We start from the raw sequence: 18,676 nt of genomic DNA, 5'->3' as shown, positions 1-18,676 counted from the left end.
AAGAGTTGTATGAAAGTGTAACATCGCTTCAATTTACTCTTTCATCCAACTTATAGATTTGCCATTATCTTCAGCATTATGGTACCATATACTTCTCAGAGAGAAAAAGAATTGCCTCATGTACCTTAAATCATGACTTTTTACACTTTATTAAAGCTCTTTTAGCTTTCTGTAGGTATTTGTAGTGGTATTGGTCGGAGGAATATAACCTTCAGACTACTTACATTTATGTATTGTTTTTTAAAATAAATTTTGTCTAAATAATTTTGAGTTTTTTTAAATATTTTTTTACAGAATCCATGTACAACTGGAAAACTCAGTATTATCATTAATTTCTGTTTCAATTTCATCATCAGAAGCCATATTGGAAATTGACTGATAGATGTTCAGCTGAAGGTGATCTGATGTAAATGGATATTAACTTAACTGAACCTTGTAATGAACTAATTGTTTATAATAATATTATAAACAATAATATTATAGGTCTCAGTGAATTAAAACGTAAAATGGCGATTTGGTTACAAGTAAAGCGACATCATTTTTTATTATACCTACATTTATCCTCATTACCACTTCAGAACACCCTTTTAGTCTACAAAATTGGTGAAGAAAAGTTAATTTTGTAGTTTCAGTTGCTGAACAGGATTTAAACTCAGGATCTCTGGATGAAAAGTCGAGATGCTACCATTCTGCCACAGAGATTGGTAAATTTATGTTGGTGAGTTTTAAAAATTTTACCCAGATTTTTCATTGGAGAAATTTTGTTAAAATTTTTAGAGATTTTTTAAATTGTGTATGAAAAACTGTAAGACAAATTTCAGGTTTGTGGAAAATTTGAATCGTGTGTTCAAAATAATGAAGTTGTGCAGTGTGAATATTATTTCATACATGAGGTGCATATGAACTGGTTTTATTACAGCTTTGCTAGGACTACACAAGCAGCACTTGTGTAGTCAGCCTTCATCAGTAGCCAGCTGATCATCAGAAGCAATCTGGTCATCTTTCAACAGAAAATATGCCTCAGATTGTTCATGTCCACTGTAATTACAGGTGAGGAATCATAGTTTATGGATACAATCATAAAACAAAGTTATTGTTGTGGAGGAGTTCAGTGCCACCACAACCAAAGAATGCAAGGCAGCTTCAAAGGTACATTAATTCAATCATGATTAGTTTCATGACTGATGGAATTGCATACAAAGAATTTCTCTCATAAGATCAAATTGTGACTGGATAATTTTGGTTGTGATGTTCTTCTGAGATCACTGATTCAAACAGCCTGATAAGTAACATTACAAATCTCGTTTCATCATAACAACAAAGTACATGTTGATATATGTGAAAATTTTCATCATCTGTCGACAGCAGTCATTCCACTCATGTCTTCCTACTCATCAGATCTCATTCTATAATTTTTCTGTTTCCAAACATGAAATTGACCTTAAGGTAAAATATTTTGAGACCATCAAAATATTCTTCTCGCTGAATCACAGAAGATAATGAACACCCTAATGACAGATAACTTCCAGAAGCCATTTGTTCATGGAAAAAAGGAATGGGATAATGCTATCTGTCGAAAAAGTTGGGATGGTGTTCTCTCCATATTGAATGAAACCAATCATTTTTAAAGTAATTTTTTTAGTTTTTATAGTCACTTTCAGTAATTTTTATTTATGACCTTGTATAAACAGTATATTTGTTAGATATTTCTTTAAATAGGTTTCTGGATACTAACCACACCATAAGATGTATTTTAATTTTTTCCTTCAAATTAGATTGGATGTTAAAAATTAATAGAATATACTAAGGTTCTTAATCATAAAATATTATATTTTTATTTATTTATACATTTATTTACACACAGACATACAAACAATTCCAGAGTTTATTTTTTTATGGTGATGATGAAATGTTGGAAAACTTCCACGCTCTTTTTGAACATCTATCTACTAGTTGAATGTCCAGAAACATAACTCTGAGCAGTAAATACCAGTTCCATTCATTTGTGAATGTCACTGAGAAATAATGATTTATGTAAATTCTTTCCTCAGGAATGCTTATACTGTATAATCCAGAAATTACTGAGCTAGTAAATGAAGATACTGGTGTTAATGCTGAAGTATTGAAAATTGATTTGAATAAACATGCCACTGGGAATGATGAAAATTTGCAAGTTGTAATACAACTTACAGTATCTAAAGATGATGCTGATTGTATGGAAGTTGTTTCTACTTCAATCTCATAACATTCTTGAAAAAACCAAACGTAATCAAGAAAAGAAAACTTTTAATGTACTTAATCATACTCATATTTTATAATTGATGGTTTTCTCAATCTGTTTATTATTTATAATTTTGATTTATTATTACTATATTATTACTATTTGATATATTATTATTAGTTCTTAATTCTTTTGGTTAAGAATAAATAAATAAATAAGATTTTATGATTATTAAATCATCAGTCATTTAAGAAAAAATTTTAATTCAGTAATTTACTAATTAAACTTATTACAATTCTTTCTATTTCAGCTTTATGTACAATACTGGACAATATTTAATTTCTAAAGTATTCTAAATAGGACAAGGATGATTTCTCATATAGTACGTATATAAGTTTCTTACTAAGGTAAAAACTGTTATTAAAGAATAAGGATTTCTTATAAGGATATATTTTGGAGTGAAATCACAAAAATTACTTTCTTAAAAAATGTAATTTTGTAAATGACTGGATTTACATTTTCCTAAATGTGAATACATTTAGGAAAAACAAATAAATAAAGCATGCTTAACACAATTAAAAATATGTTGTCAGAAATGTAGAAAAAAAAAGATATTTAAGTTAATGAGAGTTTACAAAGTTGTTAAAAAGTAAAAAGTTTTAAAACACATCCTCTTCATTCAGAAATGTATAATAAGGCACTCTTTGATATCCTTTGATGAAAGAATTAAGATCATTGTATACATTCTATATGTAGAGCATATACAATGATTTATTTCCAGTGAGAGAAATTATTTAATTTTTTAAATTGTTATTAATGTTAATGTAATGTTATTACTTTGTTGTCTAGATTTACATATTTTTTATACAAGGTAGTAGTTGTATTTTATAGACGTTCTCCCTCTGCATATAACCAAACCCCTTTAAAATTTGTTAATGAATGACATTTCTTTTAGTATGTAAGCAATGTACACTACACTAGTGATCCCTATTTGAAAAAATCACTTCTATAACACCAAAAGATCTATCTAACTCTCTTTAACAACTTACTTTCATTAAAAACGAATTGTTTTTTAATTGATTGATTCAGTGACAATTTAAAAAAAAAAAATGAAGTAATAAGTAAAATAAAATTTTATATTGATTTAATCAAATTCCTTTTATTTCATTCATACAATTAAATATCTTCATCACACACTTTTTCATTTAAAGAATATCTAAATTCTTTAAAATTATGTTTGATTCTCTTGTGTAGGTTACATATATACACATATACAAGGGCTAACTTTTAAGTAAGGTCCATTTATTAATACAAACAAAATTAGTAAAGATATTGTCAAAAATGTTTTTATCTCACTCTTTATACTTTATGCTATTTTTCTACATAGTTATCTTGTTTGATTAAACATTTATCATAGCGTTTTACTAAATCATTTATACCTGCTTCATAAAAATCAGCCGCCTGTGAAAACAAACAGTCTTCAGCCGTTGTTTTCATTTCTTCATTAGTGTCAAACCGCTTAACACCAAGAAACCTTTGGTTACAGAACAGCTGGTAATGGTTCAGCGCAAGGTCTGAGCTGTATAGTGTGTGGTTCATTTGCTCCCGTTCAAAAGATCTGCTTAACTGTAGAGTTAGAGCAGCAGAATAAGGTCATGCAGCAACAAAACTCCAGATGACAGGCCGCATCTAGATATGTAAATCTCACATATTTGACAATGAATGTCTGCTGCTGACACATTACTTCAGTCAAAAATTGAATCATAGACTGTATTCCACAGTCGGTAGGTTGCTCAATTATTTAAAACATTTCAACTTTACAATATAAACTGTACACAGTGACGCTATGACTGCAAATGGTGTCTGCATTTGTGCAAGGCATGCTGGGAGCCAGGGCGCATGCATGTTTTGACAGTCATGCAAAATTTACATAGCTACAGCCAATTGGACCTTAATTAAAAAAATAGCCGTTGTATATAGATATATATTTTTTATATATATGTTGCTTGTTTTAGGATGACAGGCCTCCCATTATGGATAAAAAAGTAGAAAGGGTTTGTCAAGCTCTCTGTGGTGTTATGATGACTAGTGTCGACAATGAAATAGATCATCATAATTCAATAATAACAACTGATGTAAAAACAAGTGATATGAATGAAGCATTAAATTTATCACAGTCAAGTTCTTGTCTTATACTCTAGGATTTTATAATCTGGAAATGGCTATGAAAATCACCGGTTAGTTTCAAGATTAAAATCTATTTATCTCTTAAAATATCCTTATCTATTAATAAAAATTTGATTTTGTTTTTAAAATTTTATGTTTTTTTTTTTTAAGCGAGTAATTGTAAGGAATATTTTTAGGCAGCATTAAAATTATAAGTGCAGTTTAAATTGTTAATATAGACCCAGTATTGGCCACAGACAAGGTTAACCTTACATTTGTGTGGTCACCTGGCTTCAGCCAATTCTTATCACAAGAAACATCATCACTTTACTAATCAATAACCAATCACATGTATTTGACTTAGCCTAGAATTATCCACTATATGGTTAGCCAAAGTCTGCCCTCCAAAAGCCAAATTGAAACATGAAATGACTCAGCTTGTACAGAATAGAACTTACCTTGTATATACGGTGCAGACCTACAATCAGCAGTCCAAAAACATCAGTTGACTAATAGTGAATATGTATATCTTAATGTGGAGAGTTATCAGCCACTGTGGTACAAGACATTCTAGTTAGATTTTTTATTAAGTAAGTCGTTTAAAAAACATTCATTATTTTTTTTTTCTGAATTAATTGCTTTATTATTTAATCATATATAATATACTAAGTTTAGATGCATATAGTTTGATTTATTTGTTTAGTTAACATTCTTGGATAGATGACAAGGATGATGAAAAAATTTATTAATTTTTAATTCCCAGGTGTTTTTATCTTGTTATTATGTATCTGCCTTAGTAAACTTCTTTTACTGTTCATTTATGAGACTTTGTTTTCAGTTTGTTCAAAATCTAACAGAGCTTTTTTAAGTAGTCTATGACTTTGTTAAGTTTTTCCATAGAATTATTTAATTAGTACTAAAACCCACATCTTCGTGCAGAAACAAATAGTTATTTTTAATTATCTATGCATGTATTATTGGACTAATTTGTAATAAATTTTAAGTGCCACCAACTTCTGTAATCATTAGCCACTTATAAATGCTAGGAGCTTGCACTGAAACTGCAACTAGTGTTTCATTTCACGCCTGGCATGCAGTAGGTCAAACATCCATTCATTGTAGATTTTATATCTGATCACCCTAAGCTACATTTTTTGCTATGTTTTATTCATGTTAGGTTAATCAGAAGAGTAAAATGTTTTATTTATGAATAATATATTACAAGTTTTCTTGAATGAAGTTAAACTTTTGAAATAAACTAAAGTATAAACTTTAAAATTGAGCTTAAGAAAGCAATACAATTTTCTTAAATTTGTTTTTTTCAGAAAAATCTAAAAAGAATCCTCAGGAATATATTCCTTATCTGAATAACTTAAAGAAAATGGATCCTGAATATTTGAAATATAAAATAGATTGTCAGTTTAAGAAGTATGATTCTGCTTTGAAGAATATTAGCCAAAGTTTAAGTGAAGAACATTTTAAAGAAGCATTATTACTTATTGAAAATCATAAGCTATATTCATTAGCTTTACGGTTATACAAACCTTATCCAGAAAGGTAAAGCCTAGTAGTTCTGTAGTATAAGTTTAAAGAAACTGACATTTTTTGCTAGTTTTTTAAATGTAAAATTCTGTAATGATATTGAAATAATTTTGTAGAAATAGCTTGATGTTATGAACGAAAGAAATAGTCGTAGAAAAAAGAAAGAGAGAAAGTCAAGTTGAAGGATATTGAATGTGGATATGAGGGAAATTGAAAAGCTTAAATTAATAGATAATTGTAAAAATAAAATGGTATTTGAAACCGAAGCAAACTGACTTTGCATATTCATGGTTCCCACAGGCAGGAAAAGTCAGGAATTTTTAGAAAAAATGAGGAAAAATTACAAAAAAATTTCAGAAAATTGCATTCTTGTTAGTGAATTAAGTTTAATAATGTTAGTTATTCATAAATTATCTTTTACGTAATGACAAAATATGTTTGATATACTTTACCGGCATCGGGAAGTGGCGATCCCAACGCCCAGCTCATTGCAACTACGTGCATCAAGCAGCCATTAACATGTCCTGTTCTTACTTACAGTCTCTAATTATTCTTTTACATTAAAGGAGGAATATTGCAAATCGCAGTTAATTTTTTCACCGGTGAAAGTTTAACAAAAAGTTACCGTTGAAAATATTAAAAGTTGTTAACTGTTTTCTTGTAATTCTCAACCGTCATGAATTTTTTTTGTATTTTAGGTAATTAATTGCTTTCAAATGGCATCTAGAAAGAATTTTCCAAGATTTTTGGTTATACCCAGAATTCAGTTTTTTTAGAAGAGGTAGAGATGTGCATCATGCTTTTTGTGAAGTATGTAAAAAAAAATATTTTGGACTGGTAATGTGGGCTGAAAGCCAGTGACTTTTTATAGTAAAAGAAAGCAACATAATGAAATAATTAAGACGAGGAATTCTCTCAGCCTTTACTGAAAATATTTTTATCGCCTTGTGGTACTTCAACTCAACAGAATAAAACTTTGATCAACAGTTGTGAAAATGGTGGTTTGTGATACATCTGTGTGTTCTTTGGCTGGATCTTCTGGTCAGAGTAATAGCATTTCAGTAGCAAATGATACAATTGAATCCTCAGCTTCATATACACAAAATGACAACACAATTACTTCTGTTTTGTTATGAAGATGATGGTTATACGGTCATTATATATATATATATACATACTCATTAAAAATAACATTTAATTTTACAATTTTTCTGTTTGTATTTGAAATGTGTCCTTCAGCACTTTTTTATTTAGGAAAATTTAATATTTTTAAATCAAATTTTTAAAATTATTTATCAAGTGATTACTAATAAAAAAAAAATAATTTAAAAGAGAATTGTTTAATAATACTGAAAAAATAAAGTATAACTTTTATGAGAGCGAATGAAAAAAAAATGCTTCTCATTTTATATCTTTCTTTCTTTTTCCTGTTTAGCCTCCGGTAACTACCGTTTTAGATAATACTTCAGAGGATGATATGTATGAGTGTGAATGAAGTGTAGTCTTGTACATTCTCAGTTCGACCATACCTGAGATGTGTGGTTAATTGAAACCCAACCACCAAAGAACACCGGTATCCACGATCTAGTATTTAAGTCCGTGTAAAAATAGCTGGCTTTACTAGGACTTGAACGCTGGAACTCTCGACTTCCAAATCAGCTGATTTGGGAAGACGCGTTCACCACTAGACCAACCCGGTGGGTTTCTCAATTTATATCTGGAATATAACAAAACTACTTTAATTTTAATAGCCCTTCAGTGACAGAAAAATAACAATTTTTTTTTAATAATTAATATTAAAAGAGCTAGAGCCAAAATATTAGTGAATTTTAAGAAATCAAAATTTATCGGGAAATAAATTTTGTTGAAACCTTTTTTAAAGAATATTCATTCATAAGATATGCTTATTAGATTTGTTTAAATAAAGTTTTCTCGACAGCTAACTCCCTCTTCAGTAGAAGCTAAAATAAGAAAAAGAAAACTTTAAAAAAAAGTTTTGCTTTTTAGGTCCAGGGTTTATAATTTAAAAAAATTGTAAAAATTTCTTGATAGCTCTATACACAACATATAAACTTCAAAAATATTTAAAATGCGGGCAGTAGAGCAAAAGAACAAAAAATATATATTCTAATTTTAAGTGGTGGGGATTGATTTTTTGAAAATATTTTTTTTGTATTATTTATATACATACAAATTTTGTTTTAATAAAGTTCTCTAAAATTCCTTTGAAGAAAATCAAAATTGGTTTTTTGTGATATCCCATGCTCCCTTGAATGAATTAAAAAAAAAAATTAACATGATGCCCCATATGTAGAAAAAATGTGCCTCGTATATAGAAATAATGAGATCAATATTGAGATGCAAGGCCAAAAGCAGCGAGACAAACATATGTATATATGTTTTTTTTGGTCTAGATGAACTAGTTAAACCTTAAAACATAAAAATTTTTGAAAATCCAATACCCATTTTTGACATGATCACTCAATACTTGATCATTTAATATGTATTAAATAGTGATGTGTAATGATCACAACTTTTTTGTGATGAGTTAAACACTAGATCAGCCTGGTGGGCTAAATATATATATTATTATTATCTTTTATGACCGCATAAGATCATTTTAGTCAGTCTGTTATGCATGTCTCTTTGATGGGACTGTTTGAGCCTTGTGGTCCTCCCATTACTTTTTCATACATTTCAATCTTTGTGCCCTTTCTAGTGTTGAAAATGTTTGTGTTGTGAGGTTTTATCTTATAAGAGTTTTTTTATTCATGAGTTTCTCATTTAATTTTATCTTACCTATTGATGCAATGCCAATTTCCTTCAGATCCTATCTTATTTCTCTGAATCATCTGCATCCTGCCTTTGTATTTTTCGAGTCGAGATTGTACTGCATCAGCAGTTTCCGAAGTCTTGAATACTGCATCCTCATGATTATGTTGAAAGAATCCTAATCTCCTCTTATGCATATCAGTAATGGGTTCTAACTCTTTGTACATGATTTTGTTTGGCACACTCCCACCACTGCCCATCTTTCTGATACCTTTTATCCGTGCAAGTTCTTCCAATTTTTTCTTTCCATCTTCTGGAATCTGTCTGTCTTTGATTGTTCGTTCAGGTGGAAGAGTGTTTGCTGAATAAGTGGTTTATGGTTTTATAACTGTGTTTTAGTGTCTTATTTTTGTATTTATTGATAGGCATTTTTATTTTAAGTGTACCAGGTTAATTTTTGAGCTTCAGCTAGTTTTTTCTTCTTATTGAGATTAAAGGATTTTTCGTTCAGATTGTTTGTAACTATTTCTCCAAGGTATTTAAATTGGGTTACTAAATTTTGGGTCCAATTTTATTTGTAATGTTTTGAAGTACTAATATCCATGATAGTTTCATGAATGTCATTTGCTAGAAGTGCCAAGTCGTCACCAAAACTAGGACAGTTTGTTTCAATTTTTCCACCCATTTTAACTTGTGGAAGACACCTTTTTGAGCTTGAGCCATTCCCTCATTACCATTTCTAGAGCACAGTTGAACAATAGTGGTGAGAACTCATTGCCTTGGCGCAATCCTGTTTTGAACTCAAAAAGTTCTGAGAGCTCACCTCTGAATATTACCTTTGACACTGTTTGTAAGGGTCAGTTTTATCATGTTTATAATTTGATAAGTAGTTCAAGGTGTCTTAGAATTTTTAGTAGGGATGCAGTCATAAGCTTTCTTGAAATCTACAACATTACGACCACATCCTCTTGTAATCCATTATTAGCTTGAAACTCAAGATGTGGTCTGGGCAGCTCCACCAGGCTCTTAAACCTTCCTTGTATTCTCCTGGTTTTTTTCGTGTTGTGGTTTGCTCCTGTTGAGGATGATTCTTGAAAGAATTTTGTATGTTGTGTCTAGGAGTGAGACTCCCCAGTTAATTGTTAGGGTCTGTTTTGCCCCCATTTTTGTGTAGGAAATGGATGAGGGATATCATCCACTGTTCTGGTAGTTCTTCTTTGATCTAGATGTTGACAAACTGATGATGAAGGACAATATTTGCTGATCTTCATGCATATTTTCAGATCTTTCCAAAAGTCTGATCTTCTCCTGCTGCTTTGTAATTCTTCATCTCACCCAGTGCTTGGTAGACTACTTTTATTATGGGAGGGTTGATGTTTTCTGGTGGTGTTGGTGTTAAAGTTTAAGAATTTTGTTGGTTCTTCGCAATTTAGGACTAGGTAGACTACTTTTATTGTGGGAGGGTTGATGTTTTCTGGTGGTGTTGGTGTTAAAGTTTAAGAATTTTGTTGGTTCTTCGCAATTTAGGATATCGTTAAAATATTTAACAAGGATTTCCACATTGTTTATATTTCTGTTAGCCAGTTTTTTCTATTGACTTCAGTGTTTCTTAATGATGTAGTCTCTTTATTCTCCTTAGGGGTCAGGTGGTTTATCCACCGGACCACTAAGATTATCCTTCCTTATGTCATTCTACTTTTGAAATTTTGCTTAACAAAAGAATATTTAATTCTAATTTAGTAAAGTTGAGTTTGTTTAGCTTAGGTTTTCCATCTCAACCTACCGGGTTGGTCTAGTGGTTAATGCGTCTTCCCAAATCAGCTGATTTGGAAGTCGAGAATTACAGCGTTCAAGTCATAACAAAGCCAGTTATTTTTACACGGATTTGAATACTAGATTGTGGATACCGGTGTTCTTTGGTGGTTGGGTTTCAATTAACCACACATCTCAGGAATGGTCGAACTGAGAATGTACAAGACTACACTTCATTTTCACTCATACATATCATCCTCATTCATCCTCTGAAGAATTATATAATTGGTAGTTACCGGAGGCTAAACAGGAAAAAGAAAGATAGAAAGAAAGGTTTTCCATCTCAACCCACTGGGTTGGTCTAGTGGTGAACGTGTCTTCCCAAATCAGCTGATTTGGCAAGTCTACAGTTCCAGCGTTCAAGTCCTAGTAAAGGCAGTTACTTTTATAGGGATTTGAATACTAGACCGTGGATAGCAGTGTTGGTGGTCCAAAGTTAGGGTCTAATGGGTACAACATTAGGTATTTCTTCAGAGGATGAGATAAATGGTTTGTAGCGTGTGTGAAAATGCCATACCTGACCGGGATTCGAACCCGGGACAGACCTCTGTACTAAAGGTCAAAACGCTACCACTTTTGGTGATTGGGTTTCAACTGACCACACATCTCAGGAATGGTCGAACTGAGACTGCATAAAATTACATTTCATTTACATACATACATCCTCTGAAGTAATACTTGAAAGGTAATTCCCAGATGCTAGACAAAATTTCAAGAATTATTTTTCTATTTTCCATAATTATGTGCGACTGTGTGAGCAATAACTTTCAGGTTAATTGAATATTCCCCAGGGCCCAGTAATTAAGAACCTATTCTATTTATAATTTATTAATGACCTATTTCACATAAATTTTATGGTAAGAGAAAGCTAATATTTATTGCAGATGTTAAGAATATTGATAGGTTGTAGATTGATCTGGAATGCGTTAAAAATCAAATATCTAATTTCTTCTTTATAATTTGCTTCCAGGTTATTAGCTCCAATAATATACCAGTGTTTACTGTGCTACAATGCGAGTTTCAGTAATATCTTGGGTAAATTCTATTAAATACTAAGGGTTGATGGTAGATGGCAAATTGTAAAGGAATTTACATATATGTGTATAGAGTTTATAAGAAATATTTGTTTACATATTTAAAAAAATATTTTTTCGATGGATGTTTGACAAATCTTCTTTTCTCTAATTCATTCAAAATTAAACTATGGATTGGATTGCATTGCTACAGATCAACTTTTTGGCTCTCTTGATTTGATTATAATTTTACAAAATGCTAGTGTACTGGTAATGTGTGGTGCAAGTAGGTAAACATTCTTTCCCTTTATTTTCAGTAAATATCTGTAGTTTGCATTAGATTTCTTTGTTTATAAGGTCTTCTAACCTTTTCCAATGAAGTGGTAATAACAGGGTGGTGATAGCTAAAGGGGAACGCTATTATATAACTAGGCAGACATTTGCAGAAAATGTTACTCTTCCAAGGCCTTATTGTGCACAGTTTCAAAAATCTTTCTTTTTCTAACACCTAAGTTCTTTAACTCCCTGCTGAGTAGTGTAAGAAGTACCTATAATTTTAATTTAAATTTAACCTAAAAAGAATGGATTTCCTACTTTACAACTGATGAGATGAAAGCACTGTATTCAATGGTGATTTAGTTTAAATGAAAGAGTAGTCAATATTTGGTTGGTGTAAATATTGTGTTCTGTAGGTATGTATAACTGAAGAAATCTGGGTGTGTGTAAGATCATTTTTATTCGTTTTTTCTCTAAATACAATGTGATACCCCTACCTACGATCAAGCTTTTGCGTTGTAGGTAAAATATTCTTATATACAACTACAGTAATATCAAAAACAGTGGGTTAAACTTATCGACATATTAATATGATTAAATGTGTGTATGTTAAATTAGAAAAACATTGTTAGAAATTTGGCATAACCTACAAATATTACCTGAACTTAAAAATAAACTAGCACTTCCTTCTATTAGCACGTGCTTTTTTCATCTCTTCCTGGACGAGTTGCAGTTTTTTAAACTAAATATTTGGGGTTTGAGGACTTTTTGTAGTTAAAAACAGAAACAAAATAACAAACGAACGATAAACTCAAACTATCACTAAACATTCACATCCAGTGCTCACTTGAAGCACAATAATTCTAGCTGCAAATTCAAAAAATGAAATACTAATTCTTTTTAACGTAAAATGCGCTCTGGAAGTCAGTATTAGAAATTATAAAAATATTGTAAATTATTCAGAGATAATACTAAAATACGCGCAAGATAATCTTTCGGGGGACAAAAAATCAGAAACTGTGATCCCAAAGCTGTAATTTAGGTTTTATCTGAAAAATTATACTTAAATTTGGAAAAAAATATTAAATTAAAATTAAAATAAATTACTAAATTTGCGTACCACCACCCCTTAAACTACTATCAATTACGAAGCATAAGATAAATTTGGAAGGATACATTGGCAATACCTAACGGTGGTTAAAAATAAATTATTCAAAAATAAACTTCCTCTCAATTATTCGCAGTACCAAAAATATTAAATAAGATGATTGTCCAAAAAAACAACAAACAGTTCTTTAATATAGGTTAATTAAAGAGCGTGTGAATGATAATTTTGTATATAGTATAATTTTTGAAACGTGTATATATATATAAAACCTACGACTCCTGGTAAAATGATTCCAACTTGGGGTCATACGTCTAAATTGGTTCAATTTTTCAGCTGCTACAGTGGAACAAGCATACATGAATCCTATATAAATTACACTCCTTTTTCAGTAGTGTAAAAATTGAGATACACAATATTCATTGTTCTTTCTCAAAACGGACGTTTTACTTTCAGAAATACATCATCTCGTAGAGGGAGATTCTAATCCTTTATTGATCCATTAAGTCTTTTTTTTCTTATTCCTGCTTAGCATCTGGGAATCACCGTTCAGATATTACTTCCTAGGATGATATATGTTAGTGTAGTCTTGTATGGTCTCAGTTCGACCATTTTGAAGCTGTGTGGTTAATTGAAACCCAACCACCAAAGAACACTGGTATCCACGATCAAGTATTCAAGCCGTATAAAAGTAACATTTACTAGTGCATTTACTAGAGTTTCAACGCTGGAACTCTTAACTTCCAAACTAGCTAATTTTGGAAGACACATTTACCACTAGACCAACCCGGTGAATTAAGCTCCATTAAGTCTATAGCCTCCTTCCTGCACCCTTAATAAAAATCAGAGCATTGCTGTGTTATAGCTTTGTTTTTCCAAAATACTATCTGCCTAACACAAATTATGTTAGGAAGTTCACATATTGTCTCTAGTGAATCTTGTAGCGTAAAGAGAACCAGGGCATCAACAAGAATTCTAAAGATTTGTAACAATAGAAACAAATCTATTTATAATTAATATTTTACTGATTTAATATTCTAATTATTTTATTTTCATACGGGCTTGTAGGAGATTCCAGAGTTCTAACTGAAGTGGAAGAGCTGAGGAGAATGAGGAAGCACAGATAGTACCTAAGTTAATGAAAAGGCGGTATAAAGATGACACAATGAATAGAAAGAGAAGAGTGGAGAGCTCTATGCGATCAGTTAGATAAAGATGTGCGAGGAGATGCCTTTCGCATTGTTAGTGGAAAGTTTGGACAGAAGCTACCGGTGCTATCAAGTGATGTGATGGAGAGGTGTTTGATGAAATTGTTTCCGAGGAGGCAACAGGGAGAGGTAGAGGAAATTGCAGCTGTGAAAATTTCTCTTTTTACACAAGGAGATGTTGTGTGCCGTAATGAAAATGAACTAAAGGAAAAGTCAGGGCTTGGATGACATTCTAGATGAGGTTGTGGCGGTGACGGCAACAAAGTTCCCGATACAAGTATTGTTTGCGTTCAATAAGGTTTTATTGGATGGTGTTTTTCCGCGAGATTGGAAAACTGTAAAAGTTGCATTGCTGAAGAAGGCAGGAAGGAAAGTGGATAACCCGAATGGTTATAGACTACTGTGTCTCCTCAGCTGGGGTTTATATTTGATATGGGGAAACTTGCTGAGTGGATGATTGTCATGAGGCTTTTATAAGAGATTGAGCGAGGGGAGGGTTTTAGCCTGAACCAATTTGGATATAGGAAGGGATACACAACTACGGCAGCAATAAATAAAATCATGAAGATCGTTGATTAAGCTGCGTCTCAGACATGGAGAAACAGGTCCATCCCGGCGGTGGTGTTGTAGGACATGAGTAATGCGTTTAACTCACTGCCATTCGGGTGGATCCTGAGTGAACTTAAGAGAAGAGGGGTCAACCCATACTTGCGATGCCTTATTCAAGATTACTTAAGTGGACGATTCGTGGTAGGCTGTGCTGAGAAGGCCCAGATTCAGATTGAGATGCAGGCCAAAGTACCCCAGGGTTCAGTGTTGAGGCCTACATTGTGAAATGTAGCCTATGATGGGTGCTCCGCATGGATTATCCAGGGCGGTTACCCGACGGTTTGTCTGTTGTTATATTGGCTAAAACAGAAGATGGATTGGTGAGGAAGGTCAATGAAGCCATGCAGATGGTACATGCCTCGTTGTTTGAGAGAGGTCCATTTGGCCTTACAGAAGACTCAAGTGTTGGTTATGGCAGGAAAGAGGCGGTTGGCTCTAATAAGTTTAGTAGTAAAAGATTGTGCCAGTAGCCAGGGCAAAGCACCTTGGAGCCTGGCTCGATAATAACAGATATTTTCAGCCTCATGTGGTCGAGGCTGTACAGAAAAGTAAATGAACAGTGATTCTGGTGTGCAGGCTTATGAGCAGGATTGGTGTACAGAGGCTATTGGCATCGGTGGCTTGGTCTGTCGTCATGTATGCAGTTCCAGCATGGAAATGAGCGTTGAAGAAGGCTCGGAACCAATTGTTAAATCTTCAGAGGCCCTTGGCTATTGGGGCAGTTAGGGTGTATTGTACAGTCTCAAACGAGGCGGCATTGGTGATAGCTGGGATGCCGCCGTGGGATCTGGTAGGGAACGAAATGGTGGAAAGAGCAGAATGGTAACCTATGAGTCAGGCAAAAGGAGAAATATTGGATAAGTGGCAGTAGAGATGGTCAAGTCAGATGGGTAACTATGAATTGGCTGTCAAGAAAAATGGTGAAGTAAACTATGAATTGACGCAATTCTTGACTGGCCTTGGCTGCTTTAATAAGTTCCTCTGTGATAGGAAGAGGAGGATGTCGCTGGAGTGTAGGTATTGTGGGCAATGCGATACGGTTGAACACAGTTGGTGCCATAACACCACACAATGTGATAGAGGCAATGTTGCATAGCCCTAGAAGCTGGAATCTAATTGTTAGAATGGTGGACAACATTTAGAAAAGGAAGGCGAAGGAGGAAGTTGAAGAGGATGGAACCTAGTGGGGTAGAGTAGGGTGCGGCTGGATAGTCCCGTTCATGAGGAATGTGATGCTTTATATTTGAATTACCCTAAGGTATAAATACATACTGCAACAAACCTCTTTCCTCTAAAAATTAAAGTAGCATCTTAGGCTGAGGCTCCTAAATGAACTACCTGCTGTGTGAAAGTATCATGCTAAATTTAAGTTCTGCCAGTCCTCCACTGGAGGTATTCCTTGGGACAGAAACAGAAGATGGGGTTATTCAGATAGCACACTGACTCCTCCTACACATTACAGAAGAGAACGCCCAATATCCTGAAGGATTGTGATGGGCTAGATCCCTACTACGTGGCTCTTGAGAGCCGTTGATCTTGATATTTTATCCAATGATTCTTATGAAAGTATATCATCCTTTCTTACCAATCAACCTCTTTCCTTACCATTAGTCTCTTCTTCCCTGTTGTTTATTTTGTGGGTGTAGGCCTATCATTGTTAGATCCTCTGTACCAAAGATATTGATACTTAATAAGTATTTATTTTACAAAAGGGGCTCAGTTAGTAGGGTCTTTAATATATAATATCTAGAAAGCAGTTACAGATATCAATATACAGTTATTGGCATCAATTTTTTCATTAAATTTTACATCAAAATGATGCATAATCTTTTCCTGAAATTAAAAAGATTTGTGATAAGAAAATACACTCAGATCAATGATGATCTCCTCCAAACTATTGCAAACCTGTTAACAAATAAGTGGAAGAGTTTGTCAATGATGGGATCATCAAGCTCATCGTTTGGTCTTAACTCAAGACAAAGACATTGGTTTTAACAAGACCAATGGGATTACATTGAAAATGGTTTAAGATGTATTTTCATTTAAAAAACAAGTTGAATGTTACAAGTTATAATAAAATTATCAGTTTATGTACTGATATCCTTGAAACATTCAGAGTTGATGTGTGCAGAATTGTCACATGTTACATAGTCAGTGTACTCACCAATACAATTTTAAAATAAATCATGAATTTTTGTGTTGCAAAAAAAAGTTTAATCTTAGTAAGAATACAGCATGTTTATCATAATAAATTAATCATCTGTAAATTTAGGTAAATTGCAGAAAATAGTGACAATGAAAACAAACTGTTAATCTTGTTATTTGTAACGATGCTCTACAACAAACAGCACATTGTTTAGTTGCTATGTTTATCATTTTTAAATTCTAATAATAAAGTTCATTAAAATAAATACATAAGTTAATAAAAACAGTGATGATGTTTCTAGTCTTTGTATGGAATTTTTAATTTTTAAACTAATCCCCTCAGTGTTTAAGTTGGAGTACATTATAAGTATATGATAATAAAACATAATTAAAAAAATTACATACTAATTATACAAAATACGTCCATCAAATAAGAATAAGAAAATAAGAGAGAAAGATTCATGTATACTGAATTAAAAGTTATTATTTTTTCTGTTTTTAAATTTAGTCATCTTTATTAACTTTCTTTATTCAACTTGTACAACTATAAAAAATTGACGTGTAATATATATATTTGCATACATTTTAATATTGAATAATACACAATGGAAAGGCTTGTATTACATAATTTACTTGTATCCATTATACTGAATTCTGTTATTAGCAAGTTTTTTTAATAATATAATCTAGTTGGTTTTCAAAGTTGTAATAAAAAAAGGACAACAAACATTTTAAATGAATATGCAGATTTAAAAAAAAATAAGTTTTTTTTTATAGCTTTAAGTTACTTTTTATTATTTATAAATTTAAAAACTTAAAAAATGTGTATGTCGTTGTTGCTATAATTAATTTTTTTTATTTAATACACAGGAAGATGCAACAGAAAAGGAATTTTATGTTAATGAAATTTTAAAATATATTCTCAATTGAAGAACATGCAGGCGTAAAGTAACCACATTTATCATGCGAGAATAATTTAATGAAGCCTGCTGAGAGTAAAATAATTTCAAGCTGGATTTTTTTAATGATGAGGATCACCTAATTGGTTTGACAAGTGGGAAAGTAACAGCTGAACTCAGCATACAACATTGAAAATTGAGATAAAGAAATACATGAAGAAAGATATAAATTATATCAAACAACTAGATCACTAGATGTGATGGATAAATAATATTAATATATTTGTATATAATATTAATATTATTTTTTTTAATTTGTACTGAACATAAAATTAAAAGTATTAGACTGTAGTTTTGTTTTACAGTAAATTATATTATTAACTTTGTGTCATTTTTGTTACCTCATTACTATCATTTTCTTAAATTTCCAGAACAAGTATGAGAAAATTACAAGTAAGACATAGAATTTGATTTATGTTAATTAAAATGGTAAAAATAAAGTTCATGAATAATGTTGATAAATATTTAAAAAAAGAAATAAAACAAGCTGAAAGTAGTAAAAAAAATAAACCAAGCCAAAACAAAATACAAAATTCTGACATTTTTAAAAGAACTGCATAATGTAAGTACGTTAATGGAGTTAAGAAAATAATGTAATTAGGACAAAAATCGATGATGCTGTTAGAATAAATAGTTTATTGTCCACCACCCAACTGATTGCAAATGGCAAAAGTTATGTCTTTTATTAATTTATTCATTTATAGTACTTGTTATTAGTAACATTTATGTCAAATAAAGAAGTTAACCACAACATTAGAATTTTTCATAGTATATAAAGTCCATGATCTCAACACACCAGAACATTATGAAATTTATCAACATACTAGATTGATAAAAACACTCATTAT

The 18,676-nt window shown here is 31.6% G+C and overlaps 1 protein-coding gene across 1 annotated transcript; it reads left to right on the top strand.

The window, feature by feature from the left end:
- The first annotated feature begins 300 nt into the window (after positions 1 to 300).
- LOC142324509 (elongator complex protein 1-like) lies at positions 301 to 18,082 on the top strand. Its single transcript, XM_075365337.1, has 5 exons — positions 301 to 718; positions 2,532 to 2,603; positions 4,237 to 4,458; positions 5,713 to 5,944; positions 17,740 to 18,082. Exons 3-5 carry the CDS (start codon positions 4,440 to 4,442, stop codon positions 17,780 to 17,782), a joined length of 294 nt encoding a protein of 97 aa, XP_075221452.1. The 5' UTR covers positions 301 to 718; positions 2,532 to 2,603; positions 4,237 to 4,439; the 3' UTR covers positions 17,783 to 18,082.
- Positions 18,083 to 18,676: the final 594 nt, after the last annotated feature.

This window comes from Lycorma delicatula, chromosome 5 (genome assembly GCF_047948215.1).
Source record: "Lycorma delicatula isolate Av1 chromosome 5, ASM4794821v1, whole genome shotgun sequence".
Lineage (NCBI taxonomy): Eukaryota > Metazoa > Arthropoda > Insecta > Hemiptera > Fulgoridae > Lycorma > Lycorma delicatula.
Note: the sequence above shows the minus strand (reverse complement) of the source record. Positions and strands in the feature narration are given on the sequence as shown.